The 17,822-nt window shown below is 37.4% G+C and overlaps 1 protein-coding gene across 4 annotated transcripts in view; it reads left to right on the top strand.

Moving 5' to 3' along the window:
• The window catches only part of ap3b1 (adaptor related protein complex 3 subunit beta 1), a 190,125-nt gene that overhangs the window by 123,722 nt on the left and 48,581 nt on the right, over nucleotides 1-17,822 (top strand). For 3 of the 4 annotated variants that reach the window (XR_505533.3, XM_008102923.3, XM_062972349.1), the window contains exon 23: nucleotides 17,000-17,231. Coding sequence is in view for 3 of the 4 variants with exons in the window: in XM_008102923.3 (XP_008101130.2) it covers nucleotides 17,000-17,231 (232 nt within the window). In the remaining variant the exon portion in view is untranslated. Of the gene's footprint in view, nucleotides 1-2,999; nucleotides 3,143-16,999; nucleotides 17,232-17,822 lie in introns of those variants that run through there. The other variant, XM_062972350.1, reaches the window with a different exon arrangement.

Genomic DNA, 17,822 nt, shown 5'->3' with positions numbered 1-17,822 from the left:
GTTCTGGCATTGAATGTTTTTCGTATATATATTGTGCTCCAGCCTGAGTCCCTTTTGGGGTGAGAAGGGGAAAATATAAGTGTTTTAAATTTAATTATTTAAATAAATAAATCAATACTTTAAATGAAAGCATTTTTACTACTCCAAAGCATTTCCGATAACTCTAGGATGCCACAAAGGTCTGTTTTGAGTCCACCTTTTTCATTATATACCCACTCTGAAATGTTTTCAGTATCACATTTATGTAGAAAAAACATAGATTTTTCCAGAGTTTTAAATTAGCTTATTTCTTTTTATAGAAGTCTGTGATAGATTGCTTTTAAAGCATTTATGGGGGAAAAATGGAGATCTTTGTGTTTTGTCCTGACTATCTAGTAACTCCTTTTTCATGCCATCCACCTGTTTGCAGGGTTGCACAATGTTTCCTGTTTTCGTTTCCAGGAACCTCTAAACCCTGTTGGATAACCATTTGTCCCTACTAGAAGACCTGCCATATTCTATACTAGTTAAAAGCGGTACTGAATGACAAATGTACTCAGTGATACATCTGGGATGGAAAAACAGATGGAAAGAACTGGAAGAAATAATTCGTAGTAATAAAGTGATAAAAGAGTCTCTGAGAACTTGCCCTGCTCCCACCAGTGAGAGAGTCAGTGGGCTTCAGTCATTAGCTTTTAAAGAAAGTAGGGGAAATTGCTTAGCAAAGGAAAAAGACTTAATATTACTTAACTATTTTAAATACTTGTCTATTGTCTTGCAACCTACCACGGCTCTTTAATATATGAACACAAATAAAATAATGTGTTGGCCAAATCTTTTAATATTATAATTTGGTGATAGGAGATGCCTGTAAGATTGCTGTACCATGAAATAAGGCACATGTGTTTCCAACCAAGGGAGTAGTTGCAATAGCCTTTCCAGCTCTAACTTTCCTTGCATATTTATTTATTTATAACATTTCTACCCTGCCTTTCTCACCCGAGGGGACTCAAGGCAGCATACAAAAATTGACCAAATTCATTGCCCAAAACAGAATTCAATAAAATCAGACAACACAGTTAACTCAATTAAATACTTAATAAAAACATTATATAAAGCTTAAAAACATATAAATACTTAAGTCCATTCATCCAGATACCTCGCACATAAACCTTAGTTGGGACCATGTCAAATCATTGTGCTTATTCATTAAATGCTTGCACACATAGCCACATCTTTAAGTTTTTCCTAAAGCCCAGAAGAGTCTGGGCCTGCCGAATGTTGCTAGGGAGGATGTTCCACAGCTGAGGAGCCACCACTGAGAAGGCCCTGTCCCTCGTCCCCACCAGCCACGAGAGCAGGGCCTCCCCAGACAATCTCAGGTTTTTTGATGGCTCATAGGAGGAGATCCATTCGGACAGGTTAGTTGGACCAGAACCGTTTAGGGCTTTATAGGTCAAAACCAGCACTTTGAATTGGGCTCGGTAGCATATTGGCAGCCAGTGGAGCTGGCTTTGCAGGGGGGGTGGTACGCTCCCTGTATGCTGCCCCAGTTATCAATCTGGCTGCCACCTGTTGTACTAATTGGAGCTTCAGGGAAGAAAAAACAATCAAAGCATTATAGACAGTCAAAGACAGAGAGCCATCCAGCCTCTGCTTAAAAACCTCCAGATGAGGAGACTCCACCATGCTCTGAGGCAGCAAATTCCACTGCTGACAAGCTCTTACCATCAGGATGTTCTTCCTAATGCTTAGTTAGAACCTCTTTTCTTACAGCTTGATCCCATTGCTCCGTGTCCTAGTCTTTTGGGCAGTAGAAAACAAAACGAAAAACAAGCCTGCACCCTCCTCAATGTGGCATCCTTTCAAATTGTTTAAACATGGCTATCATGTCCCCACTCAGTCTTCTGTCCTCCAAGCTAAATATATTTAACTCCCTAAGCCACTCCTCATAGGGCTTGGCTTCATCATTTTGGATGCCCTTCTCTGAACACATTCCAGCTTGCCAATATCTTTCTTGAAGTGTGGTGACCAGAACTGGACACAGTATTTCAGTTGAGATCTGACCAACAGTGGGACTATTACTTTCTTCAATCTTGACATCACATTTCTATTGATGCAGCCTAGAAAAGCATTTTACATTGTTGGCTCATGTTCAGCTTGTGGTCTACTAAGACTCATAAATCCTTTTCACATGTACAGTTTTCTGAATGAGTTTGCTTCTGACTTCATTTTTAAGCTTCATGGGATAATCTTGTAGATACCTGTGTCATGAATGGCTTTTAGGTATTGAAAATATAATATATATCTGAAATTCTGGATTTGGAAAGGGCTTCCTTTATGACTGCCAAAGAAGGGTCTCCTTATTCTTAGGTAACACATCTGGCCAGGAGCTAGAGGGCCCTGATATAGCCATTATTTTAGTTAACTTACCAAAATAATTGATTCTACATTTAAACAAATGTTCTTAACAACATGTAGAAATATCTTATAGAAAGTTCTGAAATTCCAGAACTGTTTCCAAAAGGCGGAATATACAATTATATTGTATTTTTGTTCACAACATAGGACAAAGAGAATTCTAGATGGTAATGTTGCCACCTCAGGAAATGTTAGCAGGATGTATGGTACATTGATAGATCCCCATAGTGCCCAGTTCTCTTGCACCAGGTCTACACACTGCATATAAAAAAATCATCATGGTATTGGGTTACTTCTGTACCTAAGGCAACTGTTTGCATTATTTTGTACCCTGGCTGCAGTTTTTACTAAGTTTATGACAGCTATGTTCTATATGGTTTTTGTCAAATTTGACACCTTATCAACTCTGATCTTCACAAATTTCACATCATACATAAGTGCTATATGAAATTACATTGAATCTTATTTAATCCAGTATTCTATTTAGCCCAAGGCAAGATCTGTGGGAAGCCTGCATGCATAACAGAGTACAATAGTATCCTCCAGCTCATTGTCTCCTGCTGCCTCTGGCCACACTGCCTCTGATTTCTTATTTGCAGGAGTCCCCAGTGGCGCAGTGAGTTAAACCTTTGTGCCGGCAGGAATGCTTACTTGAAGGCTGGGTTGCTGACCTGAAGGTTACCGGTTCGAATCCAACCCTGGGAGAGCACAGATGATCTCTATCAGCTCCAGCCCCATTCTGGGACATGAGAGAAGCCTCCCACAAGGATGGTAAAAACATCAAAACATCCGGGCGTCCCCTGTGAAACGTCCATTGCTTAAAGTTTATAAATGCTTGCCTTTCCTTAAGTTAAAACATTAATAAGTTTTAAAATAGTCTGTCCCCTTTCAATTTAATTTTTCTAAAATAATACATATTAATAGCACCCCAATTATTCTTTCATTAAGTAATAAATTTGAAATATATAATTCAAACACCTTTTTTGAAGTTATTTGAGGACTTGCATACATTAAAAAACATAAATCCAGAAAAAAATCCCAAGATAGTAGTACTGCTTTTGTGTGCATGTCACTGGAATATTTAAATGGAAAGCTATTGTTGAGAATTTCAGGTAGAAAGTGCAATATCCACTTAACATTAGTTAATGTGTGGTGATGACTGAGATGGTTTTTGTTAGGAAATCACAAATCTAACATTTTGTCAATAAAATCAGTCTCTTTAAAAATTCAATCACATCGTTCTAAGGTAACATTTACCTCCTCACATCTTTAGCAGCTATGAGACATGACGTGGGACATATTCATTGACCCTAAAAATTTTCATCAGAATCATGCACTGAAAGGGGGCAGCCCCAGCCAGACAAGAGGCTCATTTCAATTTTAACGGCCATAATTAAAGGTTAATTCACTGAGTCAGGATTAACGAGGAAAGTACAAATGATAGGCAAGCAGCTGCCTTTATAATACAAGATTAGAACAATGCAATTACAATAAGAATTAGAAAAAATCAACTTCCTGAAAGGTTCTGTAATGAATGAACTGAATTTCTCTGTTGCTAATTGTGCTACTTAAACATGTAGATGGTACAGCAATCATTTGATTGTAATATCTCTTGATAGCATTGTCTAACAAGATAATACTCTAAATATACAATCATAATTGATACATAGTGAAAATGCTGTGATTGCTGATGATGGTTGAAAAGAACAATTATTGCCATTGTGGGGTTTTTAAACTACTATACACAAACACAACATTCATGTCATTCATTAAATCTTTGTTATTATTACTACACTGTCTTCACAACTTCCTTGATATCCTTTAGGGCTAAATGGAAATATTTATAATGGTTGGTTGGAACATTTTTCCATTTGAGCTTTGTGTTTCTGTTGATAATAGCAACAGTTTTTAATATAATAAATGAAAGTGGAATAGTTTCTGGGAATGTGCTGGCTCAGATTTTTTTTTTAAATCTTACCTTGAGTATAAATGGTTGTGGGCGTTATAGAGATTAACTGCTGAATAGAGGGATGTCATGATCAAAGGAATAGCTGTATATTGGATATTCTTTAAATGATTAGGATTACGCAGTAAATTGAAATATTTAAGGTATTTTAGGAAAGAATGCCATATTTTAAAATGGGCTATTTGCCACCGACACTAAAATTGGTGACATATATGTTACATTTTGTTTTCTGTCAGATGTCATAGGATTCAAAAATGTTGAAAGCATTTGTGCAAAGATGCAAAGAAAATAATTGTACATCATAAATAGAAGATGTGGAAAATTACCCCTTAAACTCAGTTTCCATGGAAAGAATTTGTATTTTCTCTATCGTTTTTGAAGTGCTTTAAGATAATAAATCTACATGCTGGGATACATAGAAGTATTGATGCTTAAAACCTAATAATCCAGTTGCATCGTCCCAGGAAAAATATATAGTGCTGTTTGAAGATTATGTAGCCCGTGATATGGAAAGCCATGAGCTCAATGCTGCTATTTCTGTGGAAATGGATTGTAAGCATAATATAGATTTGCTTGATAAAATTATTATTTTTGCTAGGCAGATGACAGCTGGCAAATCTGTCTCCTGTATGCTGTAAGTCACAAAAATATATGGGTTATCACGGATATTTAGATCAACCCAAGTATTGTTTGGCTCAAAAACTGGGCCAACATTCTGTTTCTTGCAATATTTTGACATTAAGAGCACCAAGAAATGGTATTTAAGCCGCTTTTGGTACGGGGAGTTGATAACTTTTCATTCATAATTAGCTCATAGAGAACCGAGAGACATTGCAGGGAAATTGAACTGTCAGTGGGTAGAAACAAGCATTTGACCTCATCACATTGAGTAGGGCCCATCATAATTTGTTCATTTGGTGCCCATCAGCCCAGCCTCATCTCTCATACGGCACCTCGCTGACCTTCCCTCTCCAATTCCACTCAGTTCAGCTTTAATTATGACTCTGCAGACCCGAAGAAATATTGCAGCTTGCTCTCAAAAACCCTGAACTGCCACTCACCAAAAGATTGGTTTTTAACAGGTAATAAATGCCCAGAGGAAATGGTGCTGTGTCCCACATAGAGCACAGCAGTTCCTTTGGAGATTTTGCTGCCTCTCAAGTGTCCTAATGCCTAGTAGGGTTTTCTTCAATTTCAGAAAGAACATACTGTGCTTGTTGCCAAGCTCAGTGCTGTGCAGAAATAGTCAGCTTTCCTGGGGGAAAACATTTCAGTTACATCTGGGGGGAAATCCTCTGATAATGAATATACTTGATGTATTGGAGCTGTATATTTGAACCAGCAGGTAATCAACTACAGTTTTAATCATAAATTAAAAGTTGCCCTCCGTAGCCCCAAGTTTGAAGGTATATCACTGTGCAAGTCACACAGATGTCCTTGGTCCCTCTGCTAGAGTTAAAAAATTTTGAGTAAGAAACTCACTTCTATTTCTGGTTCTGTATCTATACTGCAAATGATTTTGAATCTTATTTGAAACTGCTTTATCTTGTCTTAAAAAGAACCAGAGACAATGTAAAATGACAATGCTGAAAAATAATCTAAATCACACCACAGAGATTTGAACATACTTGTTTTAAAACCATTTTTACTTTTGAGATATTTCGCCCAAGACTATATTTAGTGTTTTACACTCCAAATTCAAAACATATTGGGGGCCATTTCAGTTAATTAGAAATAATTTGTAATTTACCCAGGGATTGCAGGAAACAATCTGCAATCTTTGGTGTCTCCTGTTAACGTTTATAATGTAAATTATCGTTAATTTGTAAAACAGATGAACAATACAAAAATAGTAGTTGGTTAGCAACCCCAGAATTAATATTGAACTATTTGCAGATTCATAGTTGGTTGCCTAAAGTTTTCAGAAATGTAAACTGTCCCCTACTTTATGGTCCTGCCTTTTTTCAAATTAAACATTTTTTTTTTAATTAAGCTTAGTACATTTGCAGCTATGGTAATTCGGTTTGGCATTATTCAGTGTTATGAGTTAAACTCATAGTTTATCTGTTATTATCTGTTTTTCAAAAATAAGTAACATAATGAGAGACCAATTTGAGAACATCAAAAAGGTTGAGAATCTAATTTTGCTTTCAAAAATGTGCCCCTAAAGACTCGAAGGCAAATAAAAGTATTCAAAACTACAGTGTATCCTTGTAGTGAATGTGAAACTGTCAGCAGGATTTTCAGGTCATTTGACAAAAAGGATACAGGTGCAGTAGCTAGCAGTGAAGGTGACTGCTAGTTTCATCAATCACTTTGCCTTTCTTTAAGTTGATACATAATGGACCCCTTCAATCAGCTTCCTTGTTCTTTGTCACTTGTTTAGGAAAAAAGAAAAAAAGTAGAAAGGCTGGGCTCTAAAGTCAAGGTTACAAAATGAATTGTTTCTTATTTACACAAGATAGAGAGATGTCAATGTGAACAGAGGCTCTTCATAAAATGTTGTGTTTGACAATAGGTGATAATATGACGTTTGAAGCTTGCTTTGTACAGACCTTGAGCACTTGTGGTGCTAGTCAAAGCAGTGTATTCAAATAGGAGTTTGGAATTAAGATATTGTTCAGTGCAGATGTTAAAACACATTATAGAAATATGTTAATAAGTATACCCTGTATTTACCAAGGCCACAATTAAAGGTAAATTTTGTTCAGTTGTTAAAGAGAGTTAGTTTGTGTTTCTATTTAAGTCTTGAGTTTTTTAGAAAACTGAGTGATTTCCTTATCTTGTCTTTTTAATTGAATGTACAAAATAGCATGCAGTCTTTTTGTTAACTGAAAACATTTCATTACTACAGCAAATCAGCTACAGAACAAGAAGCCTCTTTCTAGATTTGTGGTGGAGATCACATGGCTTGCAACTATATTAATTGCTAAGATTTTTTCACTGACAAGAGGTCAGATTGCAGCAGGAAAACATTGTAGCTTCCATTAGATTCCAGGGGAACAAGTATGACAACCCAGCCCCAGGAACACATGCACACTCTAAACATTAAGAAAAAGACCCTGAAGTCAGAAAAAGACCAGTTCATGCTAATTTGTTTGTTTGTTTGTTTGTTTGATGTATATCCTGCTTTTCTCCCAAAATGCTAAATGGTTTAGTACACACATACCGTGTAACACATACACGTTGCTGTGGAAACAGACTGCCCACAATACGCTTGTTTTCAGTTCTGTATCTAACATGTATAAGACACACTTATCACTTCTGGACTCACCCCAGCATTCTTCCCATCTCCTTCCTCTTCGGCACTTTGAAATCTGAAAACAGAATTTGGAAGGCTTCACAGCCCTCCAGGTAGACAGAATATTTGCATTGAAGAAGGAGAAATAATTCCATCAACATAATTTTTTTATTGTGTCAGATGTGATTTGAGAACATACTGCAAGTCACTTCTGGTGTGAGAGAATTGGCTGTCTACAGAGACATTGCCCAGGGGACGCCTGGATGTGTTAGCTGGGAGGCTTCACTCACGTCCTCGCAAGCTAGAGCTGACAGATGGGAGTTTTCCCTGTCTTGCAGATTCGAACCGGCAACCTTCAGATCAGCAACCCAACTTTCAGGTCAACAGTTCAACCAGCACAAGGACTTACCTCATTGCGCCACTGCGGAACGGCACCACTGGATGTGGTTCATTATTGACAAACTTCTCATATGGTGTGCTGTAGAAGGATTATTAAACATGACTGTTGCTTTAATTAAATTAGTAAATTTGGTATTGGGTTGGTGCTTAGACATGCTTGCAGTAAACCATGAAAGCAGTAGTATTAAAATCTACTGATTTCCATGGCTCTTCTATAAGTATGGCCAAGTCTGAAATCAGGATCAGGGGTTATCTATACGTGCCAGAACAGCAGTGATGAACCAGAGAGGGGTACAACAGACCAGTACTGCTGAAGTCTACATAGCCAGCCTCTTAGGGACTGGCAGGTATATGCACTGTGCAGTACCAATCTGGACTGGCAGTTTGATGGTGTCTGCATGGCCTAGAAGCACTGGAACTGGTTGGTGCCTCTGGATCACCACTCTTACTTTCCCCTTGTTGATCTTGTCTTAGCGGTGACCACCTGGCACAAAATGTACAGTGGTTGTTGCTCAGCACCTGTAATACTACTCCTTTTTCTTACAATTTATTACAGTCTCTTGAGCAGAAAAGTTGAGAAAAATTCTGGCAGAGGAGTTTACAGTGATACCTTGACATACGAGTTTAATTTGATCTGTGACCAAACACGTAACTCAATTTGCTTGTATGTCAATGCACATTTCCCCATTGAAATGCTATTAATCCGTTCTAGAGCTGGGGAATGAATAGAACCTCTTCTGTACTGGTGCTTAGACTTTGGAACTACTCCCTCAGACCATTATGTGATGTTCTAGCATAGCTGAATAACAATTATATCTCACTTTAATAAACTTTATTTTTGTTTTTAATATTTTATTTTTAAGTTGCCTTGAGATAGTGACTTGGTATGGACTAAATAAAAACATTTTAAATAATGAAATGATTAGCTTCCAAGTGTTTCTCTTTGAAAGAGTTTAACATGATTTAATTTTATACAGTTTCTGCTTTCTGCAAGAACAGACTTTGTGCTCCTTTTTAAAGTTGCACTTTTCGTAGTGGATAATTTTGCAAGTTAATGACTGTTTCAGCAAAGTGTTTAAGCATTTTTATAAAGCCAAAGTATATAGCTAGTCCTAGTGAAGCCAACTGTTTCAAAAGAAATCTGTGGCAGATGACAGACCTTAATATTCATGAAGAGTACTCATATTTCAAAGCATTCTACTGGCACAAGCCAAATTTGCATTATTGCACCTTACATTTCCAGAGCACTTGGAAGATTTGGCTTTATGAAGTATGTCAGTATAAGTCCTTCGGTTCATCTTGTAAAAACCAGTCATAATGTTTCAGGGATGACTTGTATATGACTCTTTTACTTGAAATCTAGCACTTGTAAATAAGTAAAATTTACAAAATAATATAATTATTTAAATATAAAATAAATTACAGGAAATCTGTGACATGTGAAATGACTCCAGTAAATGCCTAGATTCTGACCTTTTGTTTTATCCATATACTTACATACAATACATGATGATCTTTTGCCTGTTGTTTTTTTTAAAGTATAAATTTAAAAGAGGGGAATTATCATCTCAATTGTTTTTATATAAATTATACAAAGAAATGATGCAGGAATTAAAACAAATCAGAGAAGAAACATCTTTTTTATTGTGTAGTTGTGCCTTAAAAGAAAAGTGTTTTTAAAGCTCATTTGAAATATCTCAGATTTGCTGGAGTAGGGAATAGGGCCAGATTTGGCAAAGTATGCTTGCTTACACCCTTATTTTTATTGAAGTGACCTCAGTGATAGGTGGGGGGGGGGGGTGTTGGTATGGATGAAATGAAAACTCCACTCTTGCTTTCCCATCTTTCATTACAGCCATTGATATTTCTATATGGTATTTTATGCAAATTGGAAACATTAAAGAGGTTCTTAGTGTGGTGAAGCCTGCCACTTGCATAATTTCTCTTTGCCTTTTTCCTAATTTGCTTTGGCGGTGTGATGCTGGTTTTATGGGTAGTGGAAACTGTCTGAGGTCCCCTTCTCAAAAGTAAAGCTTCCACTTGATTCCCTCCTGCATACTGAACTAGAGCATTACTATTTATTTATTTACAGTATTTATATTCCGCCCTTCTCATCCCGAAGGGGACTCAGGGCGGATCACATTATACACACATAGGGCAAACATTCAATGCCCATAAACACATCAAACATAGACTGAGACAGACAGACACAGAGGCAATTTAACCTACTCCTGAGGGGATGGTTGATTCTGGCCACAGGGGGGAGCAGCTGCTTCATCATCCACTCTGACGGCACTTCCTCATTCCAGGTCGTAAATTAGTTAAACTTACCTCCCCACTTTTTTTTATAAGTGGTACCTTATTTCCTACTTGATAGATGCAACTATCTTTCGGGTTGCCAGGTCAGCAACGAGCAGGGGCTATTTTTTATTTTTAATTGACGAGTGCTCACCCCACCACGGGCTGGCCTCGAACTCATGACCTCATGGTCAGAGTGATTTATTGCAGCTGCTCAACAGCCTGTGCCACAGCCCAGCCCCGGTTACATTTGACATAATATTAAGTCAGCACTGCTAGAGATCGAGGTAATTTTTGTAGAGGCAACATGTCATCACTAAGCTGATAGTAAAAGTTTGTAACTTTTCTTTGAGTCTTTCTTAAGAGTCTTAGAATCCCCCAATGCTTTCATATTTTCCCTACGTCTTCACAACTTTATCCAGGAGGGGGGCATTATCCCTGGGTTCCATATGCAAGCTGATCGTTGCTGTAAATGCCAGAATAGTGAAGACGTTTGGTATATAATGAACAACGGTTAAAGTGTGTCACTATTGGCCTGTTTGTCTTCTTGTTTTCCTTGTTTATTGAAACTTCTTTTTCTTATTAGCAGACTTTTCTGGCAATTTTCTTCTTTGTTTTAAGCTGTAAATTAATATGAATTCTCTGTAAGAATGAGAGGAAGGTGTTCATAACACATGCTTTTGTAGATTCAGTCTACTTCATCACATGTAAGCCATGTATTTTGTTTGAAAGAAACCTTTATGAAAATGTTCATTTTAAAAAAAAGCAATGGGAGGAATTGCTTCAATATTGGCATATTGAATTTGTTTGATAACAAATTATTATGGAAAGGCTACAGCTAAGGGAAACACTTGTCAGTTTTAAATTTAATTTCAACGATTGCAGATTATGTAGGTGATGAGTTTAGAGAAATTGTTTCCTCATCAGGCCAATGTTGTGGGGCCTGACAACACTCTTTCTGGAGACCTAGAGAGGTAGTAACAGCAGGTTGTCAATCCAATAATCAGCTGCCATAGTTAGCTGGTAGAGAGCTTGATGATTGGTCTCAGTCATTTATAGCTATAAGCTATGCTTTTTCATCCGGATATTTTTCTTATAAAGAGATATCCGTAAAGTACATATTCATAATACTAGTCTGTTCAGATTCAGCTTTTGTTGATGTGGGTGATCGGTTGCAAACTAGGCATCTATTTCACTCTCCGGAACCTAGAGCTATTTGCTGTTTTTTATCCTAACAATTATTTAAGAAGTTAATAACTTATGGTTTTTAAATTTTAGGAACAGTTTGTAAACAGCTAGTTTATAGAAAGCAATTGGCCTTGGTTGCAACATTAGCTGCCTTTGTTTGTCTACTTAGTTGCACATTTTGAGCACCTCTAAGAACAATGGCTTGAAAGTTTACGTATTAAAAAACAGCCATACTGCTTCTACTTCAAGCAGTGGAATTAAAAGTTTTACCATTTTCCTCTTAAATCTACCCTCAAAGGAGCAGGCATGCAATGTCATAAAATAACTATTAGTGATTAGTTTGTATCATATAAATCTAACTTGAGTTGATAATATGGTCCATTACCAGCTAACTGCACAGAGTATTTTTCATTTTACACTCTTCAGTTATTTTTTAGTGAAGTGTTGAAAATGTGAAGCTTTTCTCCTTTCTAAAATTGCACGCTGTCTGTCTGCTATTAGGGATATAACAGCTCTTATAAATGTTTCAGTAAGCACTAAGTAGACAGTTATGTGCACTCTCATTCCACGCTTATTTGCTTACTGTAATAAACTGATAAAATATGTGTGGTTTGTCTCTTTGTAGCTACAGACACACAGATTTCCTTTAGAAATAATGTTGTGTCTGCAGAATTGATTGGTTATTTTCATAAAACGTCCAGAATTACATCGATGACTTTCTTAAACATGTGCCAATGGGATTTGTATTGGGTTATCTCACAGTTGTTAAATACATGCTTAAGGGAAGGAATTTATTTCAGTGTGGTTACAGCATTTGTATTGAATCAGTCGTACATGAAACAATTCCATCCACTCTCAGCTGGATTCTGTTTTGAGTTCTGTCAGGTGTGTAGGTCATGCTCCTTTAATGATTTTTTATTTCAGGCACTGACAGGTTAAAAATGCTCCTTGAATTGGATGCTAATTTGCAATATTTAAGTTGAGAGGACATGACTGAAATTGTGGGATTTTCAGCAATCAAAATTCCCCCTTTAAATGTCATATGTAAATGTTGAAGTCCTTACACAAGCTATGCGTTTAAATGGGAAAACAAAAAGTGGTTATTTTTTTACTTGTGGAAATTATTTTTGAATGCATTGATTCCTTTATGCACATCTGTGGTTGTTGTATCCCAAGGATTATTTTGCATACATGGAGAAAACTGTTGTTCTGCATTTTTCAAAATGGAAACTTAATCCACACAAGACAGAGGTGCCCTTGGTCAGTCAAAAAGCAAATCAGGGAATAGGAATTTGGCCTGTGCCGTTGGGGTTGCACTCCCCCTAAAGACTAAACCTCACAGTTTGTGTGGCTTCCTCACTTCAACCTTGAGCCTGGAAGTTCAGGAATTGGTGGAGCCCAAGAATGTCTTTGCACCGTTAATGCTTCCATGCCAGTAGTTCCTTGTGATGTTAGACTTGGCCACGGCCGCACATGCTTGGATTGGATTACTGTAACATGTTTTATGTGTTGCTTCCTTTGAAGAATGCTCAGAAACTTCAGTTGATCCAAAGAGCTGCAGCCAAATTTTTAACTTAGGCTGAGGAAACACAACAGAACTCAACTTCAAGATACATTCTACAAGATTCAAGATACAAACTACAGGGAGAGATCTACTCCCCTGTTCAAGGAGCTCCACTGGCTACCGATTATTTTCCGGTCCCAATTCAAGGTGCAGGTTCTTACCTATAAAACCCTAAACGGTTTGGGACCCGCCTACCTTTGTGACCGCATCTCCCGCTATGAACCCACTCGTCCTCTTCGTTCATCCGGTAGGGCACTTCTTTCGCTCCCGCCACCATCCCAGGCTCGGTTGGCGGGGACGAGGGAGCAGGCCTTTTCTATTGTTGCTCCCCGGATCTGGAATTCCCTTCCGGAGGAGATCCGGCAAGCACCCACCCTGGCTTCCTTCAAAAAGCTGCTTAAAACCTGGCTCTTCCGCTGCGCCTTTGGATAACCGAGCCCATAGCTATAGTAGTCGCACAGGCCACCTCTTTGACTTGAAACACTGCACTTTATTCCTCTGCCCCAAAGCATCTTAGAATATCACATTGCATTTTAGTTCTAGTGGTCCCTCCAGGCCATCCTCTCCTCCATCCCAGTGGTCTTTTTTTCCCCTCTTTCTTTGCGGATTCATGTTATTTGAGTGATTATATTCCTTCTGCTTATGTGATTGTTTTAGTCAATTGTTATGTTTTGTTTTCGTTTCTAATTCTTATAGCGTTTTATAGTGTTTTCAGTGTTTTATTGTACAATGTTTTATGCTGATTTTATATTGGAAACCGCCCTGAGTCCCTTTTGGGAGAGAGGGCGGTATACAAATAAACTTTTACTTACTACTTACTTACTTACATTCTATTTGATTTGATTTGTCGTCGATCCACTTCTTTGGGCTTCACGTAAATCTGCCATTTGCCAAAATATGCAATCTTGTGCTTTTCTTTTCCATTTCTGGCCAAATAGCTTAACTATTGGTTTGTCCCATCAAGTACGAGGTCTGCCCAAGGACCGCTTTCGGTCTCTTGGTATTCAGTTCATTAGTCACCAGGTCCATCGGTTGTCTTTTGTTCATGCTATATGCCCTGCTCAACTTCTTTTTGCCTCATATATCTCATTGACCACGTCACGTACCCCGGTTTTTTTACACAGTTCTTTGTTGCTGACTTTCTCTCCTATTGTCATGCCACGCATCCTTCTTTCTATTGCTCTTTGAGTCACCACCAGTTTTACCTCCTCTAACTTTGTTGTTGCCCATGTTTCAGATGTGTATAACATTGCTAGTAGAACTGTAGCGTTGAAGATATCTGCTCTGATCTTCATTGGCAGCTTAGCATCTGTTAGCACTGTCCGGTATCGATTAAAGGCCATCCAAGCCGCCTTTTGTCATCTTGCCTATTCTCCATTTATCAATTTATTCAACTGTACTTGTTGTCCAAGAAATACATATTCAGTCACTTCCTCAATTTCATCTCCATTTATAATGATGCAGCTCTGGGCACATTGCTCATTTTTCATCCATTTTGTTTTCTTCAAGTTCATTTCCAGTCCTACTGAGAGTCAAGCTAGTTGTTAGAAATCATGTTGTAAATCTTCTGGATTTTTTGGCAAAAAGGATGCAATCGTTTGCGAAGAGGAGATGAGAAAGTTGTTCACTGTCAATTGAAACCTGGCCTTTAAATTAGATTTTTCGGAAGAGGTTTTCTAAAGTCACCACAAACAGTGTTGCTGATATTGTGCCTCCTTGACACATTCCTTTATTTATTCTGAAGTGACACACTTCTGACAACAGTTTTATATTCATTGTGCATCCTATATTGATGCTTTTAATGATGTTCACATACGCTGGATTTACACCAGCTTGGTGCAGAACGTTAAGGATAGCATTGATCTCAACGGAGCCGAAGGCCTTTTGGTAATCAATGAAAGCAAGACAAATCAGAACTTGATATTCTGTGCTTTTTTCCAGTGGCTGTTTGACTGTGTGGATATGATCGAGGGTGGAGTGGCCGCGCCTAAAGCCCACTTGTTCCCTGTTGATTTCCACATTGTGAGATTTTTGTTGTAGCAAGATCCTTGTGAACAGTTTATATAGTTGGGAGAGGAGTGTAATAAGACAATATTTGCTAAGGTTTTCTATGTCTCCTTTCTTCATTAGAAGTATGGTTTCAGACATTGTTCAATCTTTAGATAAGTTGGCACTTTGCAAGTACAGTGGAGTCTCACTTATCCAAGCTAAACAGGCCAGCAGAAGCTTGGATAAGCGAATATCTTGGATAATAAGGAGGGATTAAGGAAAAGCCTATTAAACATCAAATTAGGTTATGATTTTACAAATTAAGCACCAAAACTTCATGTTATACAACAAATTTGACAGAAAAAGTAGTTCAATACGTAGTAATGTTATGTTATAATTACTGTATTTACAAATTTAGCACCAAAATATCACGATATATTGAAAACATTGACGACAAAAATGGCTTGGATTATCCAGAGGCTTGGATAAGCGTGGATAAGTGAGACTCTACTGTATTGTGTAAAACATTCTGCAATTAGCTTTTGAAGGTTATAGCCTCCCGCCTTTAGGTGTTCTAGTCTTATTCCATCCTTCCCTGGACTTTTATCTGGTTTCATTTTACTTATGGCTGCATCTACCTCACTCAATAATACTGTAGGGATTTGTTCCATCTCAACCTGTGGTTTGACTTCGACTACCTGGAAATCGAAGCCAAATCGTGTAAGTTGTTATAAAACAAATATAGCAACCCAAACGACACTGCCACAAAATTTAATTGCTAAAATGCCAAAGTCAAAATATTACCTGAACAATTCCTGGAATTCAACCAAGGCACTGGATGGACTACGAGTAAATCAGCGGAAAGATTAAAAGACTGTCTAAAAAATTATTTATTGCTTCTCATAACACAAGAACTGTGTTCTCAGATGCTCTTATTGATACTTACATCGGCATTACGGCAAAAATAAATGCTGACTTCATTGGAATATGTGAAACAACGAAGAGAAGATCTAACGCTGAACAGAAAAATGGAGACCAAGTTTTTATTGGACAAGCCTACGACAATCGATCAAGGAAAGGTGAAGTCAGCTTCATTGTGAAAAAAAAAATTGTTGACCGAATTAAAAGTTGTGACCTCATTTCACCTCGGGTAGGTAAGGTATACTGTTCCTGAAGTTAGAAGGACATCACAGTCTGAAAATAATCCAGGTCTATGCGCTGGCAAGAAATAACAAGCAAAGCCAGGAAGAAGCTGACAAAGAACTTGAAGAATTCTACCAAGAAGCAGATATGGTATTACAGCCCCCACTCAACATATACTATAGTTCAGGGAGATTTCAATGCCATATTTGGGGGAAAAAATTACATGAAAATGAATTATTTGTCGGAAGCTTTGGAATCGGTATCAAAATGTCTTAAAGTTTTGTCTTACGTTTTGTAATTGCAAAGTATTTTATTGTGGGAGCCCCTTTTTGTGGAACCTGTTCAGCTGCACCACTTGTAATTTTGAATTAAATGATCCATGGTAAATCTGGCAATGGAAACTTTCTGTAGTGACCCCCTTCCCTTGATGCCCTAAGCACATGCTTGTTTTGCTTAATCTAGACCTGCATTGGTCCAGATATCCTATTATAGTCTAGTTTGACTGGCAGCAGCTCTTCACTACCTGTCCATTCTGATCCTACAGTATGAGATCCTTCTTGCTTGGAGAGTCAATCAGTGCCATATACATTGAAAGCATACTTGTGAACTCTACTCACTCTTAACATTTGCTTTCTATTTGTGTATGTGCATTTTAATATTATTTTATAGCTGATATTTTTCCTTTCAAAGGTGGTTGTTCAGTACTCTTAAATCTCGTAATGTTCTAGCTGTGCATGAAATGATTTGTTGGATCCACCTTAGGAACTTTGCAGTACACATTCTATAACATTTCCTTTTACACATATAACAGGTCAGTACTCCAGTCTTTGTGCCAATGAAAACACATGAACTCCTTCACCGAATGAGTGGAAAAGGATTAGCAGCTCATTATCACTTTTCAAGACAACCATGCATTTATAATGAAGAAATGGTATCTGTCCAAGTGACATTAACTAACACCAATGACCAAAAGATGGAGAATATCCACTTAGATGAAAAAAAGCTGCCTGCTGGCATGAAAGTGCATATGTTTAACTCAATAGGTAATTAAACTGTTATCTTAGAACTATTTATCTATCTATATATCTATTTATGTTGTTTATTGAACACCTTTAATTCCAGAAACTGGTACATTTTTTCTGTTGTTTTCTGTAATTTAATTAGACAAAGCTTCATATGTATTAAATGCATTATTTATTTATTTATTTATTTATTTACAGTATTTATATTCCGCCCTTCTCACCCCGAAGGGGACTCAGGGCGGATCACATTGCACATATAAGGCAAACATTCAATGCCATAACATAGAACAGAGACGGTGACAGACACAGGCACGGGCGGGCCTCGAACTCATGACCTCTTGCATTATGATCCAATGCATAGTTATATTCATTGTCCCATTGAAATGTATGATATCGCCAGTTTTTATATTAATCGCAAAAGAGAGGTGGTAGGAAAATTTTATTTTTTATTTCAGATTACCAAATAAATGCAGGAAAAAGAACATTATAGACTAAGATGACTAGTAATCAAATATTATAGGACCATTATTTAGTAAAATATGAGCATTATCTTTATAATTAATATCTACATTGACATAAGAAGTAAGCAGCCATGGTGTGTATAGGGTTCTA

The sequence above is a fragment of the Anolis carolinensis genome, chromosome 2 (assembly GCF_035594765.1).
Source record: "Anolis carolinensis isolate JA03-04 chromosome 2, rAnoCar3.1.pri, whole genome shotgun sequence".
Classification (NCBI taxonomy): Eukaryota; Metazoa; Chordata; class Lepidosauria; order Squamata; family Dactyloidae; genus Anolis; species Anolis carolinensis.
This window is presented reverse-complemented; position numbering and strand designations above follow the sequence as displayed.